The 26,139-nt window shown below is 19.2% G+C and overlaps 1 protein-coding gene across 2 annotated transcripts; it reads right to left on the reverse strand.

Annotated features, from left to right (window-relative positions):
- Positions 1-1,097: 1,097 nt before the first annotated feature.
- Positions 1,098-26,068, reverse strand: Bm1580 (Uncharacterized protein; the record flags this gene model as incomplete). Of its 2 annotated transcripts, XM_043080735.1 has the most annotated exons (36): positions 1,098-1,160; positions 1,492-1,608; positions 1,950-2,057; positions 2,301-2,405; positions 2,643-2,767; positions 2,919-3,002; positions 4,051-4,165; positions 4,308-4,443; positions 4,918-5,078; positions 5,300-5,402; positions 5,639-5,730; positions 6,119-6,196; positions 6,338-6,470; positions 6,634-6,821; positions 6,993-7,184; positions 7,626-7,766; positions 8,424-8,522; positions 8,893-9,099; positions 9,419-9,547; positions 9,638-9,741; positions 9,998-10,161; positions 10,331-10,439; positions 11,383-11,493; positions 11,710-11,983; positions 12,393-12,548; positions 12,950-13,002; positions 15,158-15,218; positions 15,672-15,781; positions 16,060-16,147; positions 16,410-16,516; positions 17,042-17,153; positions 18,275-18,434; positions 19,087-19,174; positions 19,763-19,863; positions 21,220-21,458; positions 26,042-26,068. In XM_043080735.1, the coding sequence occupies 36 exons, from the start codon at positions 26,066-26,068 to the stop codon at positions 1,098-1,100; spliced, it is 4,440 nt and encodes a 1,479-aa protein (XP_042936669.1). The 2 variants fall into 2 exon arrangements, with proteins under 2 accessions (XP_042936669.1, XP_042936670.1); XM_043080736.1 differs by lacking the exons at positions 15,158-15,218; positions 15,672-15,781; positions 16,060-16,147; ... (5 more) ...; positions 21,220-21,458; positions 26,042-26,068 and having other exon boundaries at positions 12,950-12,964.
- Between the last annotated feature and the right edge of the window lie 71 nt (positions 26,069-26,139).

The following is a 26,139-nucleotide window of genomic DNA, read 5'->3' on the forward strand; positions in this document are numbered from 1 at the left end:
CTCTTTCATACCATAACGTTTTGCAAAATCCAACTGCCAGGAATAATAAGACGGATGGTAATAAAGAGGAAAAGACAAAATTTACTTTAAATTTAAAATTGGTACAATAGTTCTTTTTTTTTTTTTTCATTGCATAATTTGCATATTTTATTCTAAGTGCGATTCGGATGGTTTAGTTTTGCTGGGATCTAATCTGTTTCTATGGATTAAATTCAGAATTTTAGCTCAGTAAAGCTAAGCTAAACTTAATTGCTTAGCTATGAAACGAAATTTAATAAAGTATGCTTGCGTTTCTTTTGTGTGCAATTTATTTTTTAAAGGGAAAAAAATCAGAAACAATTTCATTTATAAAATATGCGAAAAAAAAAAGAAACGAAATCAACTCTTATCAAATTTAGTTGGATTAAATTTAATCTAATTTAAATTGCTGTCTCTGATTTATCAATTAATTAATTATTAATGTCTATGCCAATTACACAAAAACATCAATTAATGGAATATATTAGTTTAAATATTGAAAGAATTTTTCTCATTTTGATTACTGAATTATTATTTATAAAATTAATTAGCTAAGTGAAAAATTCAACAATTTTAAATTAAATTTTTCTCAGGAAAAAAAAAATCACGAATTAACGATAGAAGAAAGGAAAATGGACATATAAATTGTAGAGATTTTTACACCAACTTTTTTAATTTAATGACACTAATTTTTGAATAATTTATATTTGATTTATTTAAAAAAAATTTTTTTTTTTCATTTTTACAGTTCTTTTTTTATTTTTAAAATTGAAAATATATTGAAGGATGAAAAGTTTAGCAATAAAATTAATAGTGGCATTTATGCATATTGCAATATTATTACTCAATATTTTTATTTTTGTTAGCATCAATTGTTACCGATTTTTTTTATCTTTCCATTTGTGACATTTAATGACAATCATATGTGACATTTAATGTTGACATATTGCATAAATTATGTATATTCAAGAAAAAAGACACAACTATTAAAAATTGAGCAAATATATTATCAAATTTGATCTTTACTTTCTTCACTTTAACACCAATCATTTTCTAATTCTTCAATTTTATATTCAATTTTAAATTCGCACTGAATTAATTATATCGCGTAATTCGGATGTTCTATAAATCTTATCAATATCCTGAAATGTTTTTTTTTTCTTTTTTCTTTTATTAATTCTGAAATACTCATTAATTTTCAAAAAATATTCATAAATTAAATATTACCTGAAATCTAATATTAAAATAACATAATACATAGATAATTAGAACAAAATAAAATGAAAGTTAATAAATAATACAAAAATTGACAGGCTGATTATTCATTGTAAAAAGATTAAAATTAATTTAAAAATTAAAAATTCAATTTAATAAATGAACTCATTATCATACTATGATAGTGATAATAAAATTTAATTATTTCTAATTAAAAAAAAAAAAAAAAAAAAAAGAAAAAAGCAATAAAAGACGAACTCTTAATTCGCTAATCCAAATTTTCTTGCTTTCTTTTCGTCGTCTCTTAGCTTTCTTATCATTCTTATCAGTTATTGCTCTTTTATCACGCCCTGATGCAGCAAAGCGTGCCTCAAACTATAATGATTTATTGCTATATTTATTAAAATAATAAAGTTAATTTAAAAAATTTTTTTATTTTAGTTTTATTTTGTAAGAAATTCTATACCAATGAATATTACAGCTAAGTTACTAATCAGTAATTACAAGGATTAAAGTTGTTTTTTTAAATTAATTAAGCTGCTAATTAGTGTTGATAATTTCTCGTAAAAGTTTTTACATATAGTAATAGTAATAATAATATTAATAGTAATAATAATGATAATAATAGTAATGACAATAATAATAATAATAATAAATAGAATAGAAGAAATTTGGATAAATTATGCGATCAATTATGAATGATTAAACTTGCTTACTTGTTCAAAGCTATTTTCTTTATCATAACCAAGTAAAATATCAATATCAAATGGTTTTCGAATGTAACGATTACGTCGATGTATGCAATTCTGTCGATGTATTTTAAGCTATAATTTGAAAAAAAAAATAATAATTCATTAAAATTTATTTAATAAAAAAAAAAAATTAATTTTAAAATTTCTGTGTTTTCTTACTATTATATAATTAAATTTCAAAAATACTTTGCAAATTTAACATTTAGCATATGATTTGTTAATCAAATTATCATAAATCAAATTATAATTACAAATTATTAAATTAAAATTATAGTAATAATTTGCATATATTTCAAATGCATAATTAAACATCACCTCTTCATCATTTATTTCATTTTCATTAGCAAAATTCATCAATTCCTGTGTTTTATTTCTAGTACCATATTTTCGAATTTCTCGATTTTCAGTACTTCCTAATATCTGAAATATATTTAACAATTCTTAATTTAATTATTTATTTTAATTCTTTTTTTTTTGCATTTGAGAAGGGAAATAATAAAAATTGAAAAGATCGATTCATTTAAAAATTAATGTTCTTCATTGCATCCTAAATTACTTTAGAAATTTATTGTATTTCAACAAATGAAATTAATTTAATTCAAAAAAATTTAAATAACAAAAAAAAAAAAAATTTTTCAGTTTATATCTTATATTAACCTTTCTTTCTTTTGACATCGTAGAATCCAGTTTTGCATTTGATGTGGAATTATCACAAGCATTTGACGATGATATGATAACACAATTGTTCATTGTTGATAATTGATGCTTTGTGGTTGTTATACCTGCGGTAGCAATAATTTTTATAAATTTTAATTGATAATTACTAAAAAGCTTAATTGTAAAGTTTTATATTTGAAAAATTAAAAAAAATTTTTTTTTTTTTAGTTTTTAATGAAATAAAATAAAATTTTTGTTTAATTTTTTTTTTCAAACCATTTTCAGGTGTATTTTCTTCTGTTGTTTCAACATTTTTCTTTATCATCATCTTCATTTGTGCATCCGATGAGGAATTTTTTCCTGAAAAATTCAAATAATTAATTAATTAAATAATTTTAGCGTAATTAACTGAAGAAAGCCTTTCTTAACAAATTTTAGTAATAATAATAACAGTAATAATGATAATAGTAATAATTTGAAACTTTGATTAAAACTTTGATGACAGTAAAAACTTAGATGACAAATAACTAATTAATTAAATAATTTTAAAGTAATTAAGTGAAGAAAGCCTTTGCTAACAAATATTAGCAATAATAATAACAATAATAATAATAATGATAATAATAATAATAATAATAATAATAATAAAAATAATAATAATGATAATAATAATTTGAAACTTTGATGACAATAGTTGACACTCTGTGACAATTACTGCGTTCATTGTTAAAAATTTTTGCATTTTTTCTTCATTTACGTATTTTTTTCAACATTATTTGAGGTTATTTTATTTGCGTTAAAATAATTATAATATTTTTTCTAAAATTTTGTTAAAATTTTATCGTTTTGTTAAATTAATGGATTACTTTATTTATTATTCTCATTTTTCTATTATTTTAAAGGAAAAAAAGACAGAAGAACTGATACTTTTGCATCTTTATAGTTATACCTTATATCATTCAAACACATTTCAATTTTTTTGTTTTGATTAGCTTCTGATTAACTTTTTAATTTTGATTAATTTCTTTGACTAGTTTAAGTTTTAGCTTTTATTTTTTGATTCACAAGTTCAAGAAAAAAAAAAATTAAAATTTTTAATTTTATCGGATATTCTATTGAAAAATAAGTAAGAATTAAAATATTAAAGTAATACTTTTTAATCAATAAATTAGCAATAAAAATCAAATCAGCAATGCTAATCATTAAATTAGCTAAGTGCTTTCAAGAGTTTTCAATTGAATTAATATTCATTTTTCAACTAAATTTTACAAAAGTTTACAATTCAATATCAAATTTTCATGATTTAATGTAATTTAATAAAATAAATTGTGTAAAATTTTTTAAATTAAAAAGCTAATAAATTAAAATTTATCGCAAGCAAAATAAAAATGAAAAAAAAAAAAACAACCTGAATTTATCGTTTTACATTTTGTAGCAAAATTTGGCAGATTATTTGCCATTTCAACTTGTTGTGATGATCTTAATCGTCGTACTGTCTTTTTTGGTTCATTTACTGTTTGCGCCTGGAAAATTGCGCATTTTAATTAGTATAAAATTTTATCTTATTGCAAGATTTAAAGATTATTTAAATAAATAAATTAATTTGTTATGAATAGAATTTTCATTTTGTTCTTTTTTTTTGAATTTGAATTTGAAATAATTTACCATAATTGAATCATTTTGTATTTTTTCCATTTTTGTTTCTTTTTCACGATGCAATTTTTCTTCTTGTTTTTTCAATTCTTTTTGATGTTCAATTATTCGATTCTCTTTCCATTTTTGAAAATCATCACCTATTTTTCTAAAATTATGTCTAATTTTATCCTCTTTTTGGTAATTTAATTAATGGCAAATAGAAATTTTAAATGTAAAATTTCTATTATCTTTTTAACTTTTCAAAAATTACATAACAAATTACTGTTGTATTATTATTGTATTTTTTTGCTAAAAATCATAATTAAAATTTCAATATTATTATTATTATTAATATTATTATTATCATCTTAACAATAAATGTTTTAGAGATGATTAAATATTATAATTTCTTTTCTTTTGAATCTAAATTTTGCATTTTTCATCATAGACAAATAATTTTAAATACAAAATTTTTTTTTTTTTTTAAATAGAAGAGAAATTTAAAAATTGATATATGCTTAGAATTGAAATTCTTGAAGCAGTGATAGTAATACAAATGCAGAAAAAAAATTTGAATAATTAATTTGAAATAAATGTTATTTTTTATTGAGGAATAAAAAATTAAAATTTAAAATGTAACCCAAATGTTTGATCTGCTTCAGTTAGTAATTGCTGATGTTTATGTTCAAGAATTGCTCGTCTTGCATCATCAGCTACCATTGCAATACCTTTTTTTAATTCAGTAAATTGTGAACTTAACATTTTACTACCTGTTTTCATTTTCAAACGAATTTCTTCAATCTAAAATACGATTAAAATTATTATCAATTATATAAAAGCTAATTTAAATTTGAAATTTAATAATTTATCATTTCTGATCCTATTATATTGATAGATTTAGAATTATCAAACATAAATTACTAACAATAATTTATTTATAATTGCAATTCAAATTTAATGCAAAGTAAATTTCTAATTAGCAAATTTGAATTCAAACATTTTTTTTTTTTGCAATTACTTACTTGTTTATCAAAATTATCATTTATAATTGGTTTGATAATTGGTGCATAAATACGTTTTGGTCTTTCTTCATCTTTCTTTGCTAACATTTGTGAACGTTTATATCTAAAATTAGATTTTAATTTTTTAAAATTAAAAAAAAAAATAGAATAGAAGGGAGGACGGAAAGAAGAAAATAGTAGAAATAAAATTTTACTTTGATATTCAAAAACGTCATATTCAAATTTACTTCAATTCATTTTAGATTTAAATTACTTTAAAAATTATACTAAACTGCATTGTTTTAAAATTTTGTACTAAAATTTACAAATAAAATATAAAAATTTATGAATGAAACTAACGTATATGCATCTGATTTACTTTCTTGTGAATTGAATTTTGCACTTAATGCATTAACAATTCCAAATCTTCTAGCATTTTGTTTTGATTTTTCCTAAAAAATTAAATTTTAAAATTTTTATATTAAATTAAAATTTAAATCTTTACATTTAAAAAAAAAAACAAATTAAAATTATAAAAAATTGATTCAAATACATTTTAAAAAAATGTAATTATATTATTTTTAGTTTTAGTAAAAAACCAAAAAAAAAAAACATTTTTTTTTGAAATTAGAATAATATTTTTTTTTTTTAATGAATAAAAATTACTTTTATTACATACTTAATTTAATTCAATTTTCTCACTTTTTTTTTCACTTTTGAAATTATTTAAACAAATATAAAATGCTTTTAAGAAAACACTCCTAAACTTTTTGTTTATTTTTCTAATGTGAATTATATTTTTTTTAAAATATTATGCAAATTTATATGTAAATAAACAACCTGTTGTAATGCATTAGCTTTTATTGCATCATCTTTAGCCATATTAATAACTGATTTTCGAAGTAATGATTTATCCTCCTAAAATTTCTTTCCTTTTTTTTTTAAAAAAAATTTCAATTATTATTTTAATTTTTTTTTAAAAAAATCCATTCTGTAACAAAATTCAAAAAAAAAAAAAAAAAAAAACAGACTTCAACCATAACTTTTTCTTTTACTTACTTTTTGGCCTGAATTTGATGAAACAGTTGAGAGTGCAGATGTTGGCCTAGAAGATCCAGTACTGGCTGTTTTATTTGTACAATTTGTTGGTGTATCGGTATGTGATTTTGTTGTTGTATCATTTATTGTTAATCTTTAAGAAAAAAAAAAATTTTTTTTTTTTGAAGTTATATAATTTTAAAATAAACAAACATTTGATTTAATTCATATTTTATCTTTTTTTACTTTATTGTTTTTTATTTTTACTTTTATTTTATCTTTTTTCATTTTTCTATTTTATATTTTAAATAACTTACATTTCTTTATCAAAATGAATTTGTGTTTGTTGTATTTTTGCAGTTTCAAATTTTGGTGATAAAATGATTGCTTTCTTAGCCCAATCAGTGCATGGCTTTCGTTCAATAAATGTTCGAGCACTATCAGTAGGATAATTCTCGATTGTTGGCCAAACATATGTTGGCACTACTTCAATTTGATTAATTCCCTGTTTAGAAAAAAAAAATAAATAAATGATAAAATTATTTAAAAAAAAAAAAAAAATTAAAAAAAAAAGAAATTTAAAAGAAAAAATTTTCCTTGCATAAAAATGATAAAGTTATGATTGTATTAAAATAAAAAATAAAAAGAATTGAAAAAACAAACATTTCACACTAACTTTTTCATTTTTATTTTCCTCAACAATTATATTAATTTGTTCAGGCATTTGAATTTTCAATTCATTAATTTCAATTATTTCAATATTTTCCTCAATTGGTATCACATGTTGTGGTGTCATTTTTCGAATTGCTATTTCAGTTGCACCTTCAGCTATTTGCTCCATCGCTTCATCTTTACCAATTTTTTTGATCTAAATTTTTAAAAAATAAAACAGAGAAAAAAAAAGGAAAAAAAAAAAGGAAAAATCTATTATGCAATTTAAATTTTCATATAAAATGAAATAAAAAATGAATAAAAAAATATTTCAGTAATAAAAAATTATAATTTTGTAAACTTTTACAGTCATAATATCTAATTACATCCTTTTTTCTTTTTCGAATTATTTTTATAAATTCCATTTTTATTTATAAAAGGAATATATTTCATATTTAGCTAAAAAATAAATAAAATAAGTAAGCAAATATATGTTTGATTACTAAAGAAATTATATGCAAACGAAAATATTATTCAATGTATAAAAATACATAAAAAAGTAGAATCCTCTGCTAATATTAAAATATTTGCTTAAAAAAAAATGCTTATTTTTTAATTTAGACATTCAATTTTTTTTTTTTTAAAAATAAAAGCTTACAGAAAATTTCGATGCTTTTTCAGCATTTTGTTGCAAATCAATTTCTTGTGCATACGTTATTTCACGACGTTTTTCCGGTGGTTTATTTTGTTCCATTTCAATCTCTTTTACATTTGATAATATTTCCACTGGTACCAAAAACTAAATTTTTAAATTTTAAAAAATAATTTTTGCCTTCTTTTTCTTTTATTTTTTTGAAATTCTTTTAATTTACTATGAAATAGTAGAGATATTCTGAGCAATTGTGCTTTATCAAGCATAAAATATTATTTTTCATATAACTAAAAATTAAATATAATCGTTAAATAATTATTTCAGTTCAATTTAGCGATCGCTATTAAATCATTAGACTATTAAACAAAAAATTTGAATACTTTTTTTTTTGTTTCAAAATAATTCAGTGGATAGAAAAAAAATTTTTGTAAAAATTAGCTTTTTAAACTATCGTTTCTGATTGATTACTTCATCTTAATCTTGTATAAAAGAAATTAAATTAACATAATTAGCTCTACAAGTTCATATCATTTCTAAAAATTTTATTACTATTAAATTAGCATAATTAGCTCTACAAGTTCATATCATTTCTAAAAATTTTATAACTATCTTTAATTGTAGTAATTCCATCTTCAAAAATGAAAAAGATAAAACTTTTATAAATTTAAAGAGCAATTTACAATTACTTAATTCTATGAAATCATTTTGTAAGAAAAAAAAAGGAAAAAAAAAACAATTGGAATAGTTTAAATAAAATCTCTTTCTTATCTTTTTCTTCTTCTCTCATAATTTTTACTGATTTACCGATTGATCGAATATTTCGTCGCAGATTTCGTCAATTTCAATATTATCATCTTCTTGCATTGATGCAGATACCAGAGGTGGAATTGAAATTGATGAAATCTACAAACAAAAAAAAAAAAAAAAGAAACTTTTTAAAATAAAATTTAAAAAATTAAAGTGGAAAATTTTTTTCAACGAAACATTTTCAAATACATAAATAAAAAAATATATTAAAAAATTATGCAAAAATATTAAAAATTACAACAAAATATTAATGAAATACTTTGAATAATTTATTTAATTCTAGAAATAATGTAATATAATGAAAAATTTTGTTATTAATTTTTTAAAATATTTCTTTACTAATAATATATTTTTCAAAAATTAAAAACTACTACATTTCTTTTAAATCACTAATTGCTGTTTTTTTTCTTTTTTAAAATTATTTCAAATTTTTGCATAAATTTAAATTGTATTATCATATACTTACGCTATCAATTGCAGCAGATTCTAATGGTTCAATTGAAATATTTTCAGTTATACACAAATCTTCCGATGTATCATCATCTAGTTCCTCTTCATCATCCGTATATTCAGTAGTATCATTATCATTATCATTATCATTATCATCACTATTATCATCGTCATCAACATCATCATCATCATTTTCATCGCTTCTACATAATTCTTCTTCATACTGTAAGTTAAGTTATACTGTAATTAGAGGCTTTTTTTCACAGTTTAAGTAAAAAATGTGCTTTTTTACCTTTTTTTTGTACAACTTCATTATACATTGGCATATGCCATCACACTGAGTTAAAAATTTATTTTTCTTCCTTATTTAGGCAAAAAAAGAAATCATTTTTGTATATTTCTTCTCCATCATACTGTAAATCATACGGTAGTTCGAGCTTTTTTAAGCATTAAATTTTTAGCATCATTTTAGAGGAAAAAAAAAAAAAAACATAAAGATGAATTTTAAAATACATTAGCAGAAAATGGAATATAATTTGAACCTCCGAATCATCGTAAAATTCACTAGATGACAATGAATCGTCTTCATTTGTCTCCTTTAATGCTGCTTTTTGAACAAGTTTTAGTGTAAAACCAACATCAATATTATCTCGATACTGTATATCATCATACTGTAAGTAAGAAAATTAGAAATTACAAAAAAAAAAACTTTTTTTTTTTTAATTTCATAAATTTTGTTGCATTTTTTATTAATTGCTTACGTCATCGATAGGTGAAGAAATCGGACTGAAATAAACACCAAAACCTGACGATGTTGGACGATAATCATCATTTTCCAAATCATCTCTATTTCTTGAATGACGTTCTAAAGTTTTACCAATATATTTTCCAATGATATCAAACCATTATAAAATTAAGATTTAAATTTAATTTTTCATTTAGATAATTTAAGCCAAAGAGTTTTTTTTTTTAACTTGGATAACTGAAGTCAAACTAATAAAATTGTTATTTTATTTAAACAAAACTTTTGATTTTTAAAATTTATTTTACGAATTCAATTTTCAAACAATTTATTTCTAAATTTTTTGCAAATTTTGCTAAAATGATGTGAATCATTTCACCTTCAGAGTTAAAATCATCAATATCTTCATAATCTGATAACGATTCCACCGATTCTTCCTGTGTTGAATCCCAATCATCCGTGCCATCATAGCTAACTGATGTTGTTAGCACTGGTGCTGGTACTGCCATAATTTCCGAAACACGTCCTCGATTATCATTATTTCTGTATTAAAACAAAACACCAACTAATTAATTATTTAATTAATTAATTAAGGATGAAAAAAAAATTTAATGTTTTTTTTGTTCTTTTTCATTTTGCTTTTTATTTTTTTTTTTTTTATCCATGCAGTATTATGTTTCGAAAATTGAAAGTAAACCTAATAGAAACTAACCTTGTTGGTACTTCAACAATAAATTCTTCGTTAAAATCATTTTCATAGTATGGAATTGGTGAAATAAAACGTTTTCGACTTTCCGATAATGAAACTGGATAAAGATCACCTAGAAAAGAAGTACGATTAAAGGCATAAATTATATCATTTTTTCTAGCACAAAATAAAACATAAATAAAATTAATAATGTCAGTTTTTTAAATTCATTATTGAATATTTTACTGTCTCTTAAAAAATCTTAATTATAGTTAAAAATTTATATTTAATTAAATTTTTAATTATTACAATGTTTTTTTCTTCATGCGAAATAATTTGCTGGAAATGACAAAATTTTAATGCTTTAAATGCATTATCATATTTTTTGTTTAAGATAATTTAATAGTTTTGAATTTGTAAGACTTTTTTCACTTTTTCTTTTAAAAAGATTTCAAAAAAAAAAAAAAAATTTATATTTACTGCAAATGCAAATAAGAAATTTCAGTTAGCTCAAAATGCAATACACTTTTTTTATTTGAATAATAGCCTTAAACATTATTTTTCTAATGTTCACATTTCTAAAAAAAAAAATTCCTCTTTTTTTCTAATTTATTACTTTTTTTAATAAAAAAATTAAATTACAATTTTTTTTTTTTGTTTAAAATTATGTGATATTTTTTTAAAAAATTCGTTTTTTCTTTTAATACTCTAAGAAATTCGATTAAACTTTTTTATGCATCAGTTGAAATGATAATATTTGCTATATAATATTTAGATTTCATTTGAATGTGAAAGTATTTTAAGGTTAATTTTTTTCGATTTAATGCTTTTAGATTTGACTGAAAATTTTTTATTTTAAAGTTAATTTTTTATTTTAGTAATCGAAATTTAATTGTAAAATGTGAGCTTTTTTTGAAGCTAATTTTTCCTTCAATACTTACTTAATTGGATTGAAAGAAAACGGAAACTTTTTTTTTTGGGGGGGATCCTATTTGCTATAGCTACTCACCATTAAATTATCAAAAAAATACGATCTGTGTTGGCTGAATTCATCATTTAGGGCATTAGAAAGCAACCTCTTGGCTTTCCTTCCGTTTTGCTAGCATCCGGTTGCAATTCGATTGTTTCCGAAACGGACACATCATTTTCAATATTATCCTTTTGCGCATTCAATATTATTACATTTCCTATAAATTATTTATATTTTTTTTTTTTATTTAATTTTACAAATTATTTATTAAACAATGAAAGAATAGGTTAAATTTTATAAAATTTATTAAACAATATTTTTATTGAAATAATATATTGTTTTTTTTTTTTAATAAGTAATTATTTTTAGTAATAAATGTAAAATCTGTATTTGAAAATTTTCAAAAAGTGAAAATCTATTAAAGCTTCGTTACCATCATCACTATCGTCATTATCATCATCATCATCAGCAGCATCACTGTCATCATTATCATCATCATCATCAGCAGCATCACTGTCATCATTATCATCATCACTATCATCACCGTCGTCATCGTCATCATTATCATCATTAATATCATTGTTTTTCATGATACCAAAATTGATATTATCATCAAATGTAAATTCCGTGGTAAGATGATTTGGTGAATTTTGTGCTGATGGTTGTGTAATAAGCAATAATGGCGGCTTTCGATTAATTATATTTTGCTAAAATAAAAAGTTAATAATAAATTAAAAGTTAGTATCAAAACTATGTTTTGAATAAAAAATAGAAAATGAATAATTAAATAATAAATTTATTTGCATATACTATGAATAACAATTATAGTTGGATTAAATGGAATGATTTAATTAATTTGCCTTTTTTTTTTTCAAATTCATCTCAAAAAAATTAAACCTAGAAAGTATCAGTAATCAAAAAGATATGTAGTAAATTCTATACCAGAATAATTGATTAATTTAACGAAATTTCTAACAATTTTAGTAATTAAAATTATGAATAAAATTGAGGATAAGGTCGAACAATAGAAATTTGTCGCTGATTTATTTTTAATTTCTTAAATTTGTTATGACTAGCGTTTTTCTTTCCATTTAAATTTACGAATAGATTCATTACTTTGTTTTCGACTTCCTTTTTTTCCTCTTTTGCTTTTTCTTCTTCCTCCTTCTCCTTTTCTCTCTCTCCCCCTTCTTCCTCCTCTTCTTCTAATTGTTCGTCATCCATTTCATTTTCCGGTTCAAGAATTGTTCCGGTTTTCTTCATACTTTGAATCTAATAAAAAAAAAAAAAAAAAAAAAAAAAAAAACATATTTAATTGTTGAACTCTTTGAATGAAATTTAATTTCAAATTACTGTATTCAAATTTCAATTATTTTATATTCACTACTGATATATAAAAATTATCTCTGTATATGTAAGAAAAATCATGATTAACTGAATATAACGATAAAATCATTATCCATACGGAATCAATGTTTTACATATTTCCGTACAGAATTATTACATACTGCAAAATTGTACATTTGCGCATCAATTTGGAATTGAAATTGTTACTCGAATTGTACAATTGTTACTGATAAAATGAATAGTACTTTGATAATTAATAAAAAAGTTTGATAATTAATAAAATTTGTTTATTTTTTAAAAAAAAGAAAAAAAAAATAAATGATTACATTGTTATCAGCCATATATTGTTGATCACTAACACATTCTAATCTTTGATCATCTAAAATTAATTTTATTATTTTAAAAAAAAGCAAATATCTTTCAAGAAAATTTGAAGTGAATAAAAAAAAAATACAAATTCTGGCTAAAATTATAATACTAATTAATAAATTGCATTTAATTCTATTTGATGAAAGAAACATTTTTTTTTTGAAAAAAGAAATGAAATTATAAATTCTGATGTGATGGATGCAATATTTTGATATTTTAAATCGATTAATAATACTTTTAAATTAATAATGTAAATTAATAATAAAAAAATTGGATCATTAATTACGATTAATAATATTAATTGAAGTAAAGAAGAATTAATAAAAAAAAATTAAATTAAAAAACAAAAAATAAAAATAAAAAATTATAATTTCTAATAATTGAAATTTTTTTCTTTCAAATTTTCATTGCTAACAAATTAAATGCAACGATTTCTTTGTTTTTGTTGAATTTTAAAATGTCTAATTGAATATCAGAAGATCGTAGCAATTAAACGACTATTTAAAATTTATTTGTTTTTGTCTAAATGTCAATTTAAAAATAAATTTGATGAAGCAAAATTGTAAAATTTGAGTAATTTAATATCATTTTTATAAATATAAAAACAGATAATCAATGACGGATAAATTTTAAAACTTTTTTTAAAAAATTTAAACTTTTAAAAAAAATCAAAAAATAAAAATTCATAAATGATAATAACAAATCAAATAAATAAATTGCTGGAAAATAGACGAAGATAATTTCTAATTTCAACCCTCGATTTTGTCTAATTTTGTTTTTTCTTTTAAATAATAAAATAAATTATGTAAAAATTTTTGAAATTTCCAATAAATAAATTAAAATTCAAAGAGTTTCTTTTTAAAATATGAAAATAATAGTAGCTAAAAAAAGTTATTTATATCGAAAGATTATTTCCACTGAAATTTGTTCATAAGTTCAAATGAAAAAATTTTTGAAAAAATCTTGAATTATTTAAATTTACATATGCCAGGCAAGAGCAGAAATTTTTTTTTTTTAATGATTTAACGAGAGAAAATTTTTGATAATTTAATAACTGTAAATTGTTATGCTAAATCTCAAATTATCAAATTGGAAATATTTTTCAGAGCAGTTTTTATCAGTGATTATCATTTATTAATATCAATGATAATTTCACTGTATTTGAAATTATTTGTTTAATTTCAGTGCAAAATCTTAAGCATTTAAATGATAGAGCAAAGGAGAAAAAAACAAAGAAAAAGTTTTTTATAAAATAAAAAAAATTTTTTTTGATAACTATTTTTATTCATTTTAATTAAAAAAAAAAAAAAAAAAAAAACAAAATTCAAAACAGCAAAAAGAAATTTTTTTTGCTTTTATTTCTTATATTTACATTTTATTGTTTATGATTGAATCATTTAAATGGAAGGAATAAATTTAAAACAAAATGATAATTTCATTTTATATCATTTAATAGTCCAAATGATCATTAATTAATAAAATAATAAATTTTTGCATAAAATTTTTAAACGAAGTAATTGTGATTTAAAAAAAAAAAGCAAAACGGAAAAGTCTGAGCAATTAATCTGAATCATTTTCTATTTATTTATTCAAATCGTACCATCAAACTTTTTTAATTCACTCCTCTCTCTCTCTCTCTCTTTTATCCTCTTTCCCTATTTATTACCCTCTCTCTCTCCCTCTCATTTCATTTAAAATTTTTTTTTTTGAAAAGGTAATAATAAACAAAATAAAATTTTAAATCAATATTTTCATTACTTAAAATATTTCGCCTTTTTTTTTCGCTTCAAAATTTTTATTTTATTTTCATACCTTTTTAAGTCTTTCAATTTTTCTTTTAAACTTTCTCACACGTTTACACGTACGCATTCACGCACGCAGAAAAATACACACATAACAAATACGTATGGAAAATAAGTACGCCTACATACAGTGATTTATGCGAAAAAAAAAAAAAACAAAGTTTCAGTTTACTAAGCAAACTTAAAGCATTAAATTTTTACAGTGTCTTAATTTTAGTATTGATCAAGAAAAAAAAAAAAGAAAACCGGAATTACCGGAAAATAATTTGATCGTTGAGAAATTGTAATATGTTTTAAACGATAAAATGTTATAATAATGGTGAAAAAAAAATAATTAAATTAAATTAATTTAATTTAATTTACCTAATCCTTTAAATAATGGTAATTCCACAATTTCCGTAACATCGTTGTCACATTTCAATTCCTGAAATTGCTTTTTAGTAAAATTTACAATTATTACTAATTGTATTTGAGTTAAAATTTAAACTAATAATGAATTATGTCGATTAATTAATTAAATTAATTTGTAATCAGTTTGCCTCTGATCTTTGTATTTAATTTTGTATTCATTTTATATTTGGCACCGTTATTAAATATCGATACTTGAATCGTTTGTTTGTTTTTTTTATAAATTAATTATAATAACATTATCATGATTATTACCATTATTAATTAGCAAATAGCTGTAATAATAATAATAATAAAATGACAATAACAACAATAATAATTTATAATATTATAATTTTAATGATAACAATAACTATAAATAATAGTAGTAACAATAATATTATTAATAATAATAATAATAGTAATAGAAATACAATTTAGCAAATAATTAAATACATATTAGAAATGAAATTGACAGAGAGAAATTTACGGTTTCATTCGATTTAATGACAAAATTTTCATTATTGATTGGAACTGTTGAAATTTCTGCATCATTTTGATTAGCAATTAACGATGACGAATCTATTTGATTAGCATTTTCTACAATTATTAATTAATAATTAAATATTAAGTATTACTTTTTATATTTAAAAAAAAAAAAAAACAAATATAAGAAAGAAAAAGTAAATTTGAAAATTTTACAGCACATATAAATGAGAAAAAATAAATAAAAAAGTACAAGAAAAAAGAAATTTATTTTTTTTTTTCAAATTTAAAATTTTCTTTTCAAACTGAAATAAGAAAACAAAATTTTTTTTTTCTTCAACAATTTATTCAAACTTTGCAAAAAAAAAAGGAAAAAGAATTATTATTCAAACCTTTTAGTATTGGAATAGAATTTGAAGCATTTTCCATCGATATTATTTCATTTTCATTCGAACAAACTACTTTTTTCAATTTATTATCCTTAAATTTTCATACAAATTCAACAACAAAAGAAAAAATTGATAATAAAAATGAATCAATTTTATCGAAATTTTTAATTCAGTTTAATTTTTTTTTTTTTTTAAAAATTTTTTTTTTGAAAAAAGAAAATGTTTGTTTTTTTTTAATTCCTTCTTTTTTTTTTTGAGGAAAAGATATATTTATAAAAAAGTTAATTTTATAAATTTTTGCAATTTAATTTTTTTAAATTTTGATAAATTGAAGAATATTTCAATGAGTATACCTCTGATACGTCTTGCTCATTAAGTTTAGCAATGCCACGCAAAATATCTTTTAATTCAAAAATTTCATTAGCTGAAAATTTCTCGTCACCTTCGTCATCATTAGCAGCTCTAGCAGTTTCATTTTTATTTTCGCTATATGACGCATATTTTGTTCCATCGGAAAAAATAAAAAAAATTGAAAAATGAAATAAAAGAAATATGTGAAAGTTTTCATTTCGTTATTAATTATAAATAAGTAATAAATAAGTAAATAAATTAGAAAATATAGTATCATTTATTTATTTATTTATGCATTGATTTATTTGCTTGTTTGTTTACCTATTTATATATTTACTTATTTACTTACTTATTGATACATTTATTTATTTATTCATTTATTTGTTTACTTACTTATTTATTTATTTACTTGTTTATATATTTATTTATTTATTTGCTTACTTATTTATGTATTTATTTATAATAACAACATTGTCTTACAAAATTATTTCATTTATTTTATCACAAATGATAAAAAATATAATTGATAACAATTTTGATAATCAAAATATATTACTATTATCACAAAATTTTTGTATAAAATGAAAAGGCCAAAAAAAAATTTTAATTATTAAAAAAATTTAATTTAACTTACAAAATTTACTATCATTTATTAAATGATTATTTGATATTTCGTGATCTTTTGGATATCGATTGTAAAATTTCTCCAATCGTTGCTTGACATTATCATCTGATTGAGAATGTTCCTTCAGAAAAAAAAAAGCACAAATAAATATTTAAATTTAATTTTTAACAAAATTTTTAAAACAGTTGAATTAATAAGAAATATGAAAGAAGTAATTGTAAAATTGCATGAATTAAATTTTGAAGATACTAATTTGCTATATTTAATTTTTAAATTAATACAAAAAAAATTTTGAATGTATGAAAAGGTATAAAAATGTTAATTTTTATTTAATACAAAAATAAAGTAAATATTATATGTAGTTTTCTTTTTTTTTTTTTGTTTAATTTTTAATTTTTTATAATTTTAATTTATAATAAACTAATATTTTCAAAATTCATTTAATTTTAAAATTCTTTTTCATTTCATGTAAAAATAATAATCAAAATCATATCACTTTATCAGTGATAACAAAATTTTTTCCTATTAAAAAAATTTTTATTAAGTATTGATAAATCCATTTTAAATATTTTATATATAATATGAATAACTTATATAATTTAATAAATAAAAATTCATTCAAAAATTCTTATCTGTAATTTAAATGAAATTGTTAAAAAATTTTTAATAAATGCATTTGATGACAAATTATCACTACAATATTTTTTAAATTGATAAAATATTCATAAATTTTTTATATTAATTTTTGTTCTAATAATAGCAAATTAATTGTTTTTGTGTAAGAAAAATAAATTTTTAAATTTATAAAATAATTTTCATTTTTTTTTTTTGATTTCTAAATTTTCTTCTACTACAGTTAATGATGAATACTTTAACTTATTTCTTTAAAAAATATATAATTTTTTTATACTAATATATAATTTATAGAATTTTTATAATATATTTTATTTTAATTTTTATTTTTTAATTTTATAATTTGTAAATTATAATATATAATTTATATAATTTTTTTTAATACTAATTTTGTTACTTTACATTTACTTAATTTATACTATATGTATTACTTATACTATATTACATTTCTTATACAATTTATACTTATATTTTATTATATTTGATGATAGCCTTAACTCATTTTAAAGAAGAAAAAATATATTTATCAAAAAATTTTTTTTTAAAGTAAAAAAATGCAAAAAATAAATAAATAAATAAATAAGTGGAAAATTTAAGAAAATTATTTACTCTATCGGTAGAAAAACGTAACGTTGATTTGTATTCTCGATTTAATGCATAATTTCGCTCTCGTCCAATATAACTTGGAGTTTGCGAACGATTATTACGTGGCAACGTTCCGTACGATGATGACGCATAACCGGACGTGGAATAGTGACTTGGCGTATAACTAATAATAATAAATGAAAGAAATTAAATTAAATTAAATTAAATAATATTATATTATATTTGCAAATGAATGATTATAATAATTTAGTTTTGAATGTTTAAATTTTAATTGAATTTGCTTTGAACAATATTTAGTATTATATTTTATAATTTTTTTTTATAGTAATTATCTAACATTTAAATGAATTTAAATGTTTTAAATTAAAATGAGCAGATGTTTGTAAAAATTTTTACAATAAAGATTGAATTTGCTTGCAAAAATATTGCTAACAATGTCATTTTAATGATAATTTTGAAAAAAAAATTTATCATTATTGGTCTATTTGCAAGCAATTTTATCATTTTAACAAATCTAATTAGCATAATTTATTAATTTAATGTAATATTTTAATACAATACTTTATATATAATATTTATTATTTTTTTTAAGATAAAATTGATTAAATAATTTAATAATCGAAAAAAAATCTTAATTCTCTTTTTAATCTTTTCTTGATTCTTGAATTAATTCTTTTTTTTTTTATAAAATTATATTATTATTTATAACAAAAACATAAAATACATTTATATATTCTTCAAAAAAACAAAACAAAAAAAAGAAATTTAAATTAACAAAAATTTTGAAAAAAAAAAAAAAAAAAAGGAAAACTAACGATGTTCGTCTTTCATATACTGAATTATAATCATTATCATAACGGCGTAATGATGATGATACACCTCCGATATCATTTAATTTTGTTCCTAAAAAAGTTTAAAAAGTTATATTTAGGCACAATGAGTAGACAATTAATTATTTGAGTGTGAATAATTAATTAATTAATTAGCAAAAAAATTAGTCATAGAAGATTGAAAATAAACAAAAGTATAAGACATAAACAATTAATTATAATTAATTGAAATAATTATTTAATAAAAAAAAAAATGAAAAATTGTTTTCAATTAATTATATCTTAAAAAATTTGAAAAAGTTAAAAAGAAAAAATTGTCAATTTCATTTTCATAATTTTATTAGAGTTTGCTAATTAAATGGTTAATTAATTACAATTCTAGATTTAATTTTTTTCTTTATGAATTAATTTTAAAAATAAAAATGTAAAAATAAAATTTAAAATGATTGTAAATTCTCTGATATTATAAATAAGCTAAATTTTTCGTTACCTTTTTTTTATTTTTACTTTTTTCTTTTTTTGATTGAAATCACAAGTAATTGTTTAATTATTTTGTCAATTTTTCCCTTTCTTTTTTTCTTTTCTTCTCTTTCCCTCTCTCTCTCTCTCTTTCTCTCAAAGGTAAATTTTATTTTAAAATTGAAGAGAAATTATTTGATACCTGAACCATAACTTGTGCTCCGTTTTGGAGTAAATGTATTTGAAGTGAAATTATTATATGTTCGATGATTCATTGATGATAAACGATCAATGCTTCCATATCTATAAAATGATTATATTCAATTCAAATTAATTAATTACTTTATTTTAATTTCTTTCTTAATTATCCATTTTAAGTAATAATTTATTAATTTTCATTTTTAATTCATTTCTTGCAGTTTTTTTTTCTTTAATATAATATTTCATTTTATTCTAATTTTCTTTTTTCTTTTTTCAGAAATAAAAAAAGAAATTAATTACAGAAACTAAAAAAATATTATACTCATTTTAATTCAGTTATATTTAATTAAATAAATCAACAAAAAATTAATATTAATTTTCATTTCTTATTTGTATTTCATTTCTTTTCATTTTATTTTGTTTCGAAAAAAAAAAAAACAATAAACAATAAACAAAAATGTAGAAAAAAAGAAAATGCATACATAAATCAAATTAGTATTATTGAAATTTTCACAAAAAATTTTTTTTAATTTTTGAAATTAAAAAGTTTTTAAACTTTTTTGTTTTATTTTTTATTATACTCAATTTTATTGCTATTATTAAAATTTATCTCAAATATTCTATTTTCATTTTTCTTTTATGAAATTTTATAATTTAAAATTAGCAAAAGTTCTAAATCTTTTTTTTTTGTTTTTTTCTAAAAATATTTTAAAATGTTTTTCCGTTTGGAAAAGTTATTTAAAGTAAAAATTTTTAATTCATTTTTGTATTTCAAAGTTTATTATTGCTGCTAAAGTTAGTAAAATTTGTTAAATTTTAAAACAAATTTCGATAATGATGAAAAATAAAAATAAAAACAATAAACTTTTTTTTTTTTTGCTAAAAATATTAAATTTATTAAGTGAAGAAAATTCCATAAAATCTTAATTCGTTTTTTTCTTTTTTTTTTTTTTTCAGTTAACACATTGTAAAATTATATATATTAATTATTACTCAAAAATTTTAAATTCACTTTCTTTTTTAAATATATTTTCTCAAATTAATAATCAAAATAATAATTTTTACACGTACGTGAAACGTATAAATCCTTTTTTTTTCAGGAATAAAAAAGCGTTTTTACGATTATTTTTGTAAAAAATTAAAAAATAAAAAAATTTTTACAATTTTTTTTGAAAAAATATTGAAAAAAAAAAACGCATTTAATTATTTAACTAATATTTTAATCAATTTCTTAATTTTAAAATGATAAATAATTCATTACTGTAATCAATTAACCAACAAAAAAAAAAAAAAAGAAAATGATTAAAACAAGTGATAACGTATGAAAATGGAATGATCAAAATATTGTTGATAATTAATTTAATTAATTAATAACATTTTTCGTAATTATCAAATATATTTTTTCTAATTTTTAATCAAACAAAGAAAATAAATAATCAAAATAAATAAATAAATAACCTATTCGATAATCCAATATTACTTTTCGGATGTGTTACATCTTGATGATAACTGGATGATAATGATGAGTACTGTTGACGATAAGAATTCATCGTGGAAAATTTTCGAGAATATGATAGGGATGATAATGCTGATAATGATGATAACGATGATGATGTTCGCTGTAAGCGATATGATTCGGCGCTATTGGAACGTTTATGATAGCGCCCGGATAATTTAGGATAATTTGGTGGTATATGCTGAAATATACAGATTTAAAAAAAAAAAAAAAAAATCACTTTTGAAATTTAATTATTATTATATATATGTAAATTTTATTATTTTAGTTCGTATTATTAGAAATATTTTAAATTTGCAATTAATTACTCATAAAATTTTATAATTTTTTAAGTTATAATACACCTTTTTTTTTAAATTAAATAATGCAATGACATTTTAAATAAGTAAGCAATTTAAAAAAGTAATATTTTTAGTATTTGAATAATTAGAAGATAATTACTTAATGATAAAAAATGATTGAAAATTTCGATTTGAAAAAATTGATTTCATTTAATTTAATCTAATTTATTTTATCATTTGCGGTAATTTTTCACAGTTAAATTGCTAAAAAATTTTTTGATTTATACAATTTAGAAATTTTGAAAATTGATTTTTTTAAAAATATTTACTAATCACTGAATTAAACTAAAAAATAATTTTTTTTTAAAAAAAAAGAAAAAGAAAAGCCAATTAATGCATTAAATATTTCAATAACACAAAATTAAATTTTAAAGTTTAGAATTTTATCATTTTTATAAAAATTTTCTATTTAAGCACAAATAAAAATTAACATAAATTAATAAAAAAAAGAATTTTTTTTTAATTTGAAATTTTATTTATTTCATAAAAATTTCCATTTAATTAAGCAATAAAATTATTCAAAACTGATAAAGAAACAACGAAAATTTTTGCAAAATTTATTTTTTTTTCGAAATAAAACAAAATCTAAAAACTAAATTAACAAAACTGATAACAAATATATTATCATTTTGATTAGCTATAACAACTGATAAACGATCTAAATGCTAATTTATACATGAAATGATTTGTAAAATAAGCGAAACTATCTGATATTATTATCACTTTTATAACAACGAGCAAAATGATGCTAAGCTGATATCACTGATAAGACTGTCTTGTTTTTATTTACATTTTACATTTCATTTCATCTGATTAATGATAACAACTGATTCGTACAATGTTAAATTGAAATAGAAGAAATGTTAATAGTGATAATGATAATAGTTATAACAATGCAAATTTCGCATTCACATTAATATTATTAATATTACTATTATTATCAGTGCTATTATCACTATCATTTTTGCTATATAAATTATTGATTATTGATATGATTAGTTTGATAAAAAAGAATGATTAAAATTTGTAATAACGAAGTAATATGAAGCAGTTAAAATTTCTTCACGAATGATTTAAATGATTGAACTAACTGCTAACCAACTGTTTGCTCATTTCAAATTTAAACCGAATAAACTAAGCAACAGCTGACTATCATTATTATCATTATCATTGTTATCATTATCATTATCATTATCATTATCATTAAATATAAAAGAAATAAATAGATAAAATAGTGATAGCAATTTTTTTTTTTGAAAAAAAGAAAAGAAATAATGAAAATGATAGAATTGCAAAAGATTTATTAAAAAAAGAAATAACTTTCGTTATTTTTTTTGCAAAATAAATTAATATTTCATTAATAATATTAATTTTAATATTTAATAATTATAATATTTTGTTATTATAATGTTTGATATTAAAATTTTACATCGAGTTTAAAATTTAGAATATTTTCTTGCAAATATTTTAATGGAATTGATAATGACTAGATAATATATTTTATATAATTTAAATTTTAAAATAAATTAATTTTGAAAATTTTTGCATATTTTTATGACACATTTGCAGTTTAATTTTTTTTTCTTTTTTGATATAATTATATTTGCAATAAATAAATTTTTTGTGGAAAAAATAATAGTAAAAATTCACAAATATTAAATAAATTTTTCTTTTTTTTTTTGAAAAAAAAAAATAGTAGTAAAAAAAAAAGTAAAAAATAAAATGAAATAAATAACAAAACATTGAAAGGAAGCAGTTAATGCATCCTTCCTTCACACAATCATTTTTCATACTTTTCATTTTTACTAAATTTAAAATTCAATTTACGAAATTTAAAAAAAAAAAAAACAGATATACTTAATAGTTATTTTATCATATAAATATGATATAAATATGATAAAATAAGGTGAATAATACATCATTGACAGTAAAAAGTATTATTTTTTTAATTAGTAAGGAATTGATAAAAAAATGAGAATGTAAAAATTATTAAACAAAAAATATTGTTTATATAATTAGTAAACAATTTATAAAAAAATGAGAATGTAAAAAATAGTAAACAAAAAATGTTGTTTATTTAATTGGTTAACAATTTATAAAAAGATGAAAATGTAAAAAAAGTAAACAAAAAAAAAAAAAAAAAAATTCTTTATGATAAATAATATTATTTTTTTTCTTTTCTTTTCAATTTTTTATTTTTAATTTTCTTGTTTTTTCAATTAGTTTCTTTAATTTAAAAAAAAATTTGCATCATTTTTTTTTTTTTCATTCTATCAACCAATTTTGTTTGCAAATCTTTCAGTTTGATTTTATCGAATTTGGTTTTATCGTTTCCTTTTTCTATATTGGTGAAAATAAAATTTTTAAATTTTCATTTTCTTATCGTGAAATTTAAATTTTTTCAATTTTTCATTTTTTGTATTTTCGTTCAAAATATTTTCGAATATTTTTTTGTTTTTCGTTAATTTTTCAAGACGAGCTTATTTTTGCTATAAATTCTTTTTAAGTTTAAAAAAACTTTTCAAAAAAAAAAAAAAAAAAAAATACATTTTGTATTATTTTTAATTGAAAATTTTTATTTAAATTAAATTTGCTTCTTTCAAGGAAAAATAAGCAATGCAAATTTTTCATTTTAAATTATTTATTTTTTTTTTTTTAATTTGCATATATCAACAAATATGATTTTTTCTTTTCTTTTTTTGTCAAAGTTTCATCTAAAATTCTTTTATTTGATTTTTGTTGAAAATTTTGAAAAATTGAAATAATTGGAAATTTTCATTTTTTTTTTTTAAAATGCGAAAAAATTTTTTAATATTTATTAACTTCTGCTAAATGTTATCATTTTTTTAAATATATTTTATTTTATATTTTTAACTTTTACTAGTATTAATGTTTCTGATTTAAAAAATTATTATATAATTCATGGAAATTTATGCAAATTTCAAAAAACTAACTAAAATTTTAAAAAATTTTCAGATCCAAAAAAAAAAAAATTTCGTTTTTTTTTTATAAATCAGTAATTACATGTATATAAATTTAAAAAAATGTATTAAAAATACAATTTGTTAATAATAAAAAGAATGTATTTAAAAAATTTATTCTAAAAATAAATTAAAAAATATAATTTTTAATAGAATTTCGATTTTGTGTTTGTTTCTTGAATTATTGTTTTCTTTTTTTCGTTTTATATTTTATGTTTATTAATTATAAATATGCAATTAATGCTAATAAAAATAAATATAAGAAAATAAAATAATTAAAGTTATAAAAATAAAAACTTATTAAAAAATTATTTTACAAATTCAATTTTTAGTTTCAATTTCAAATGTGTAATTAAATATTATTTATCTAAAACCAATGTAATATGAGCTAGAAAAGAAATAATATTATTAATAATAACAAAATATGTAATGCAATACTGAAATATGTAATATAACGACATCGTAATATTCAATACTAATTTTTATTTTAATAAAATATTTGAAATAAATTAAACAAAAGTTAATGAAATTTCATTTCAAAAGATTTTGCAGTAATTATTAATGGTAAATAAATATTTTCAATTTCCATTTTTTGTTTTTTGTTTTCTTGCAAAAATTGTAATAAATGCTTATCTAACATACAATATCAACTAATAGTAGTAATTTTAAACTTAATTAAATAATGAAATACCTAAAAATCATAATTGTCCAATAATTAATATCACTTAGCAGTTTATCATTTCATATTGGAAATGTTTGAGAAACAAAAAATATGTGCTGATTGATAAAATATATTCAAATATGAAGAAAAAATAAAAAAATATATGTATATATATTAGATTTAACTTCAGAAAAAGCATTAATTATTGAAATTAAGTACTCAAGTACAAACCGTATTTGGAATTAAGTATTCAACTACTACCTGTATTGAAATTAAGTATTCAAGTAAAAACCGTATTGAAATTAAGTATTCAAGTACAAACCGTATTTGGAATTAAGTATTCAAGTACAACCTGTATTTGGGATTAAGTATCCAAGTACAAACCGTATTTGGAATTAAGCATTCAAGTACAACCTGTATTGAAATTAAGTATTCAAGTACAAACCGTATTTGGGATTAAATATCCAAGTACAAACCGTATTTGGGATTAAGTATTCAAGTACAACCTGTATTGAAATTAAGTATTCAAGTACAAACCGTATTTGGGATTAAATATCCAAGTACAAACCGTATTTGGGATTAAATATTCAAGTACAACCTGTATTTGGGATTAAGTATCCAAGTACAAACCGTATTTGGAATTAAGTATTCAAGTACAACCTGTTTTGAAATAAGTATTCAAGTAAAAACCATATTGAAATTAAGTATTCAAGTACAAACCGTATTTGGAATTAAGTATTCAAGTGAAAACCGTATTGAAATTAAGTATTCAAGTACAAACCGTATATTGATTCAAATAAGTTGACATTTTTGTTGTTCGCTCAATCGAATTGCCTTCTTTTCTTTTCTTTTTTTTTGTATTATTAAAATAAGTAAATG

Source organism: Brugia malayi, assembly GCF_000002995.4.
Source record: "Brugia malayi strain FR3 genome assembly, contig: Bm_v4_Chr3_scaffold_001, whole genome shotgun sequence".
NCBI lineage: Eukaryota > Metazoa > Nematoda > Chromadorea > Rhabditida > Onchocercidae > Brugia > Brugia malayi.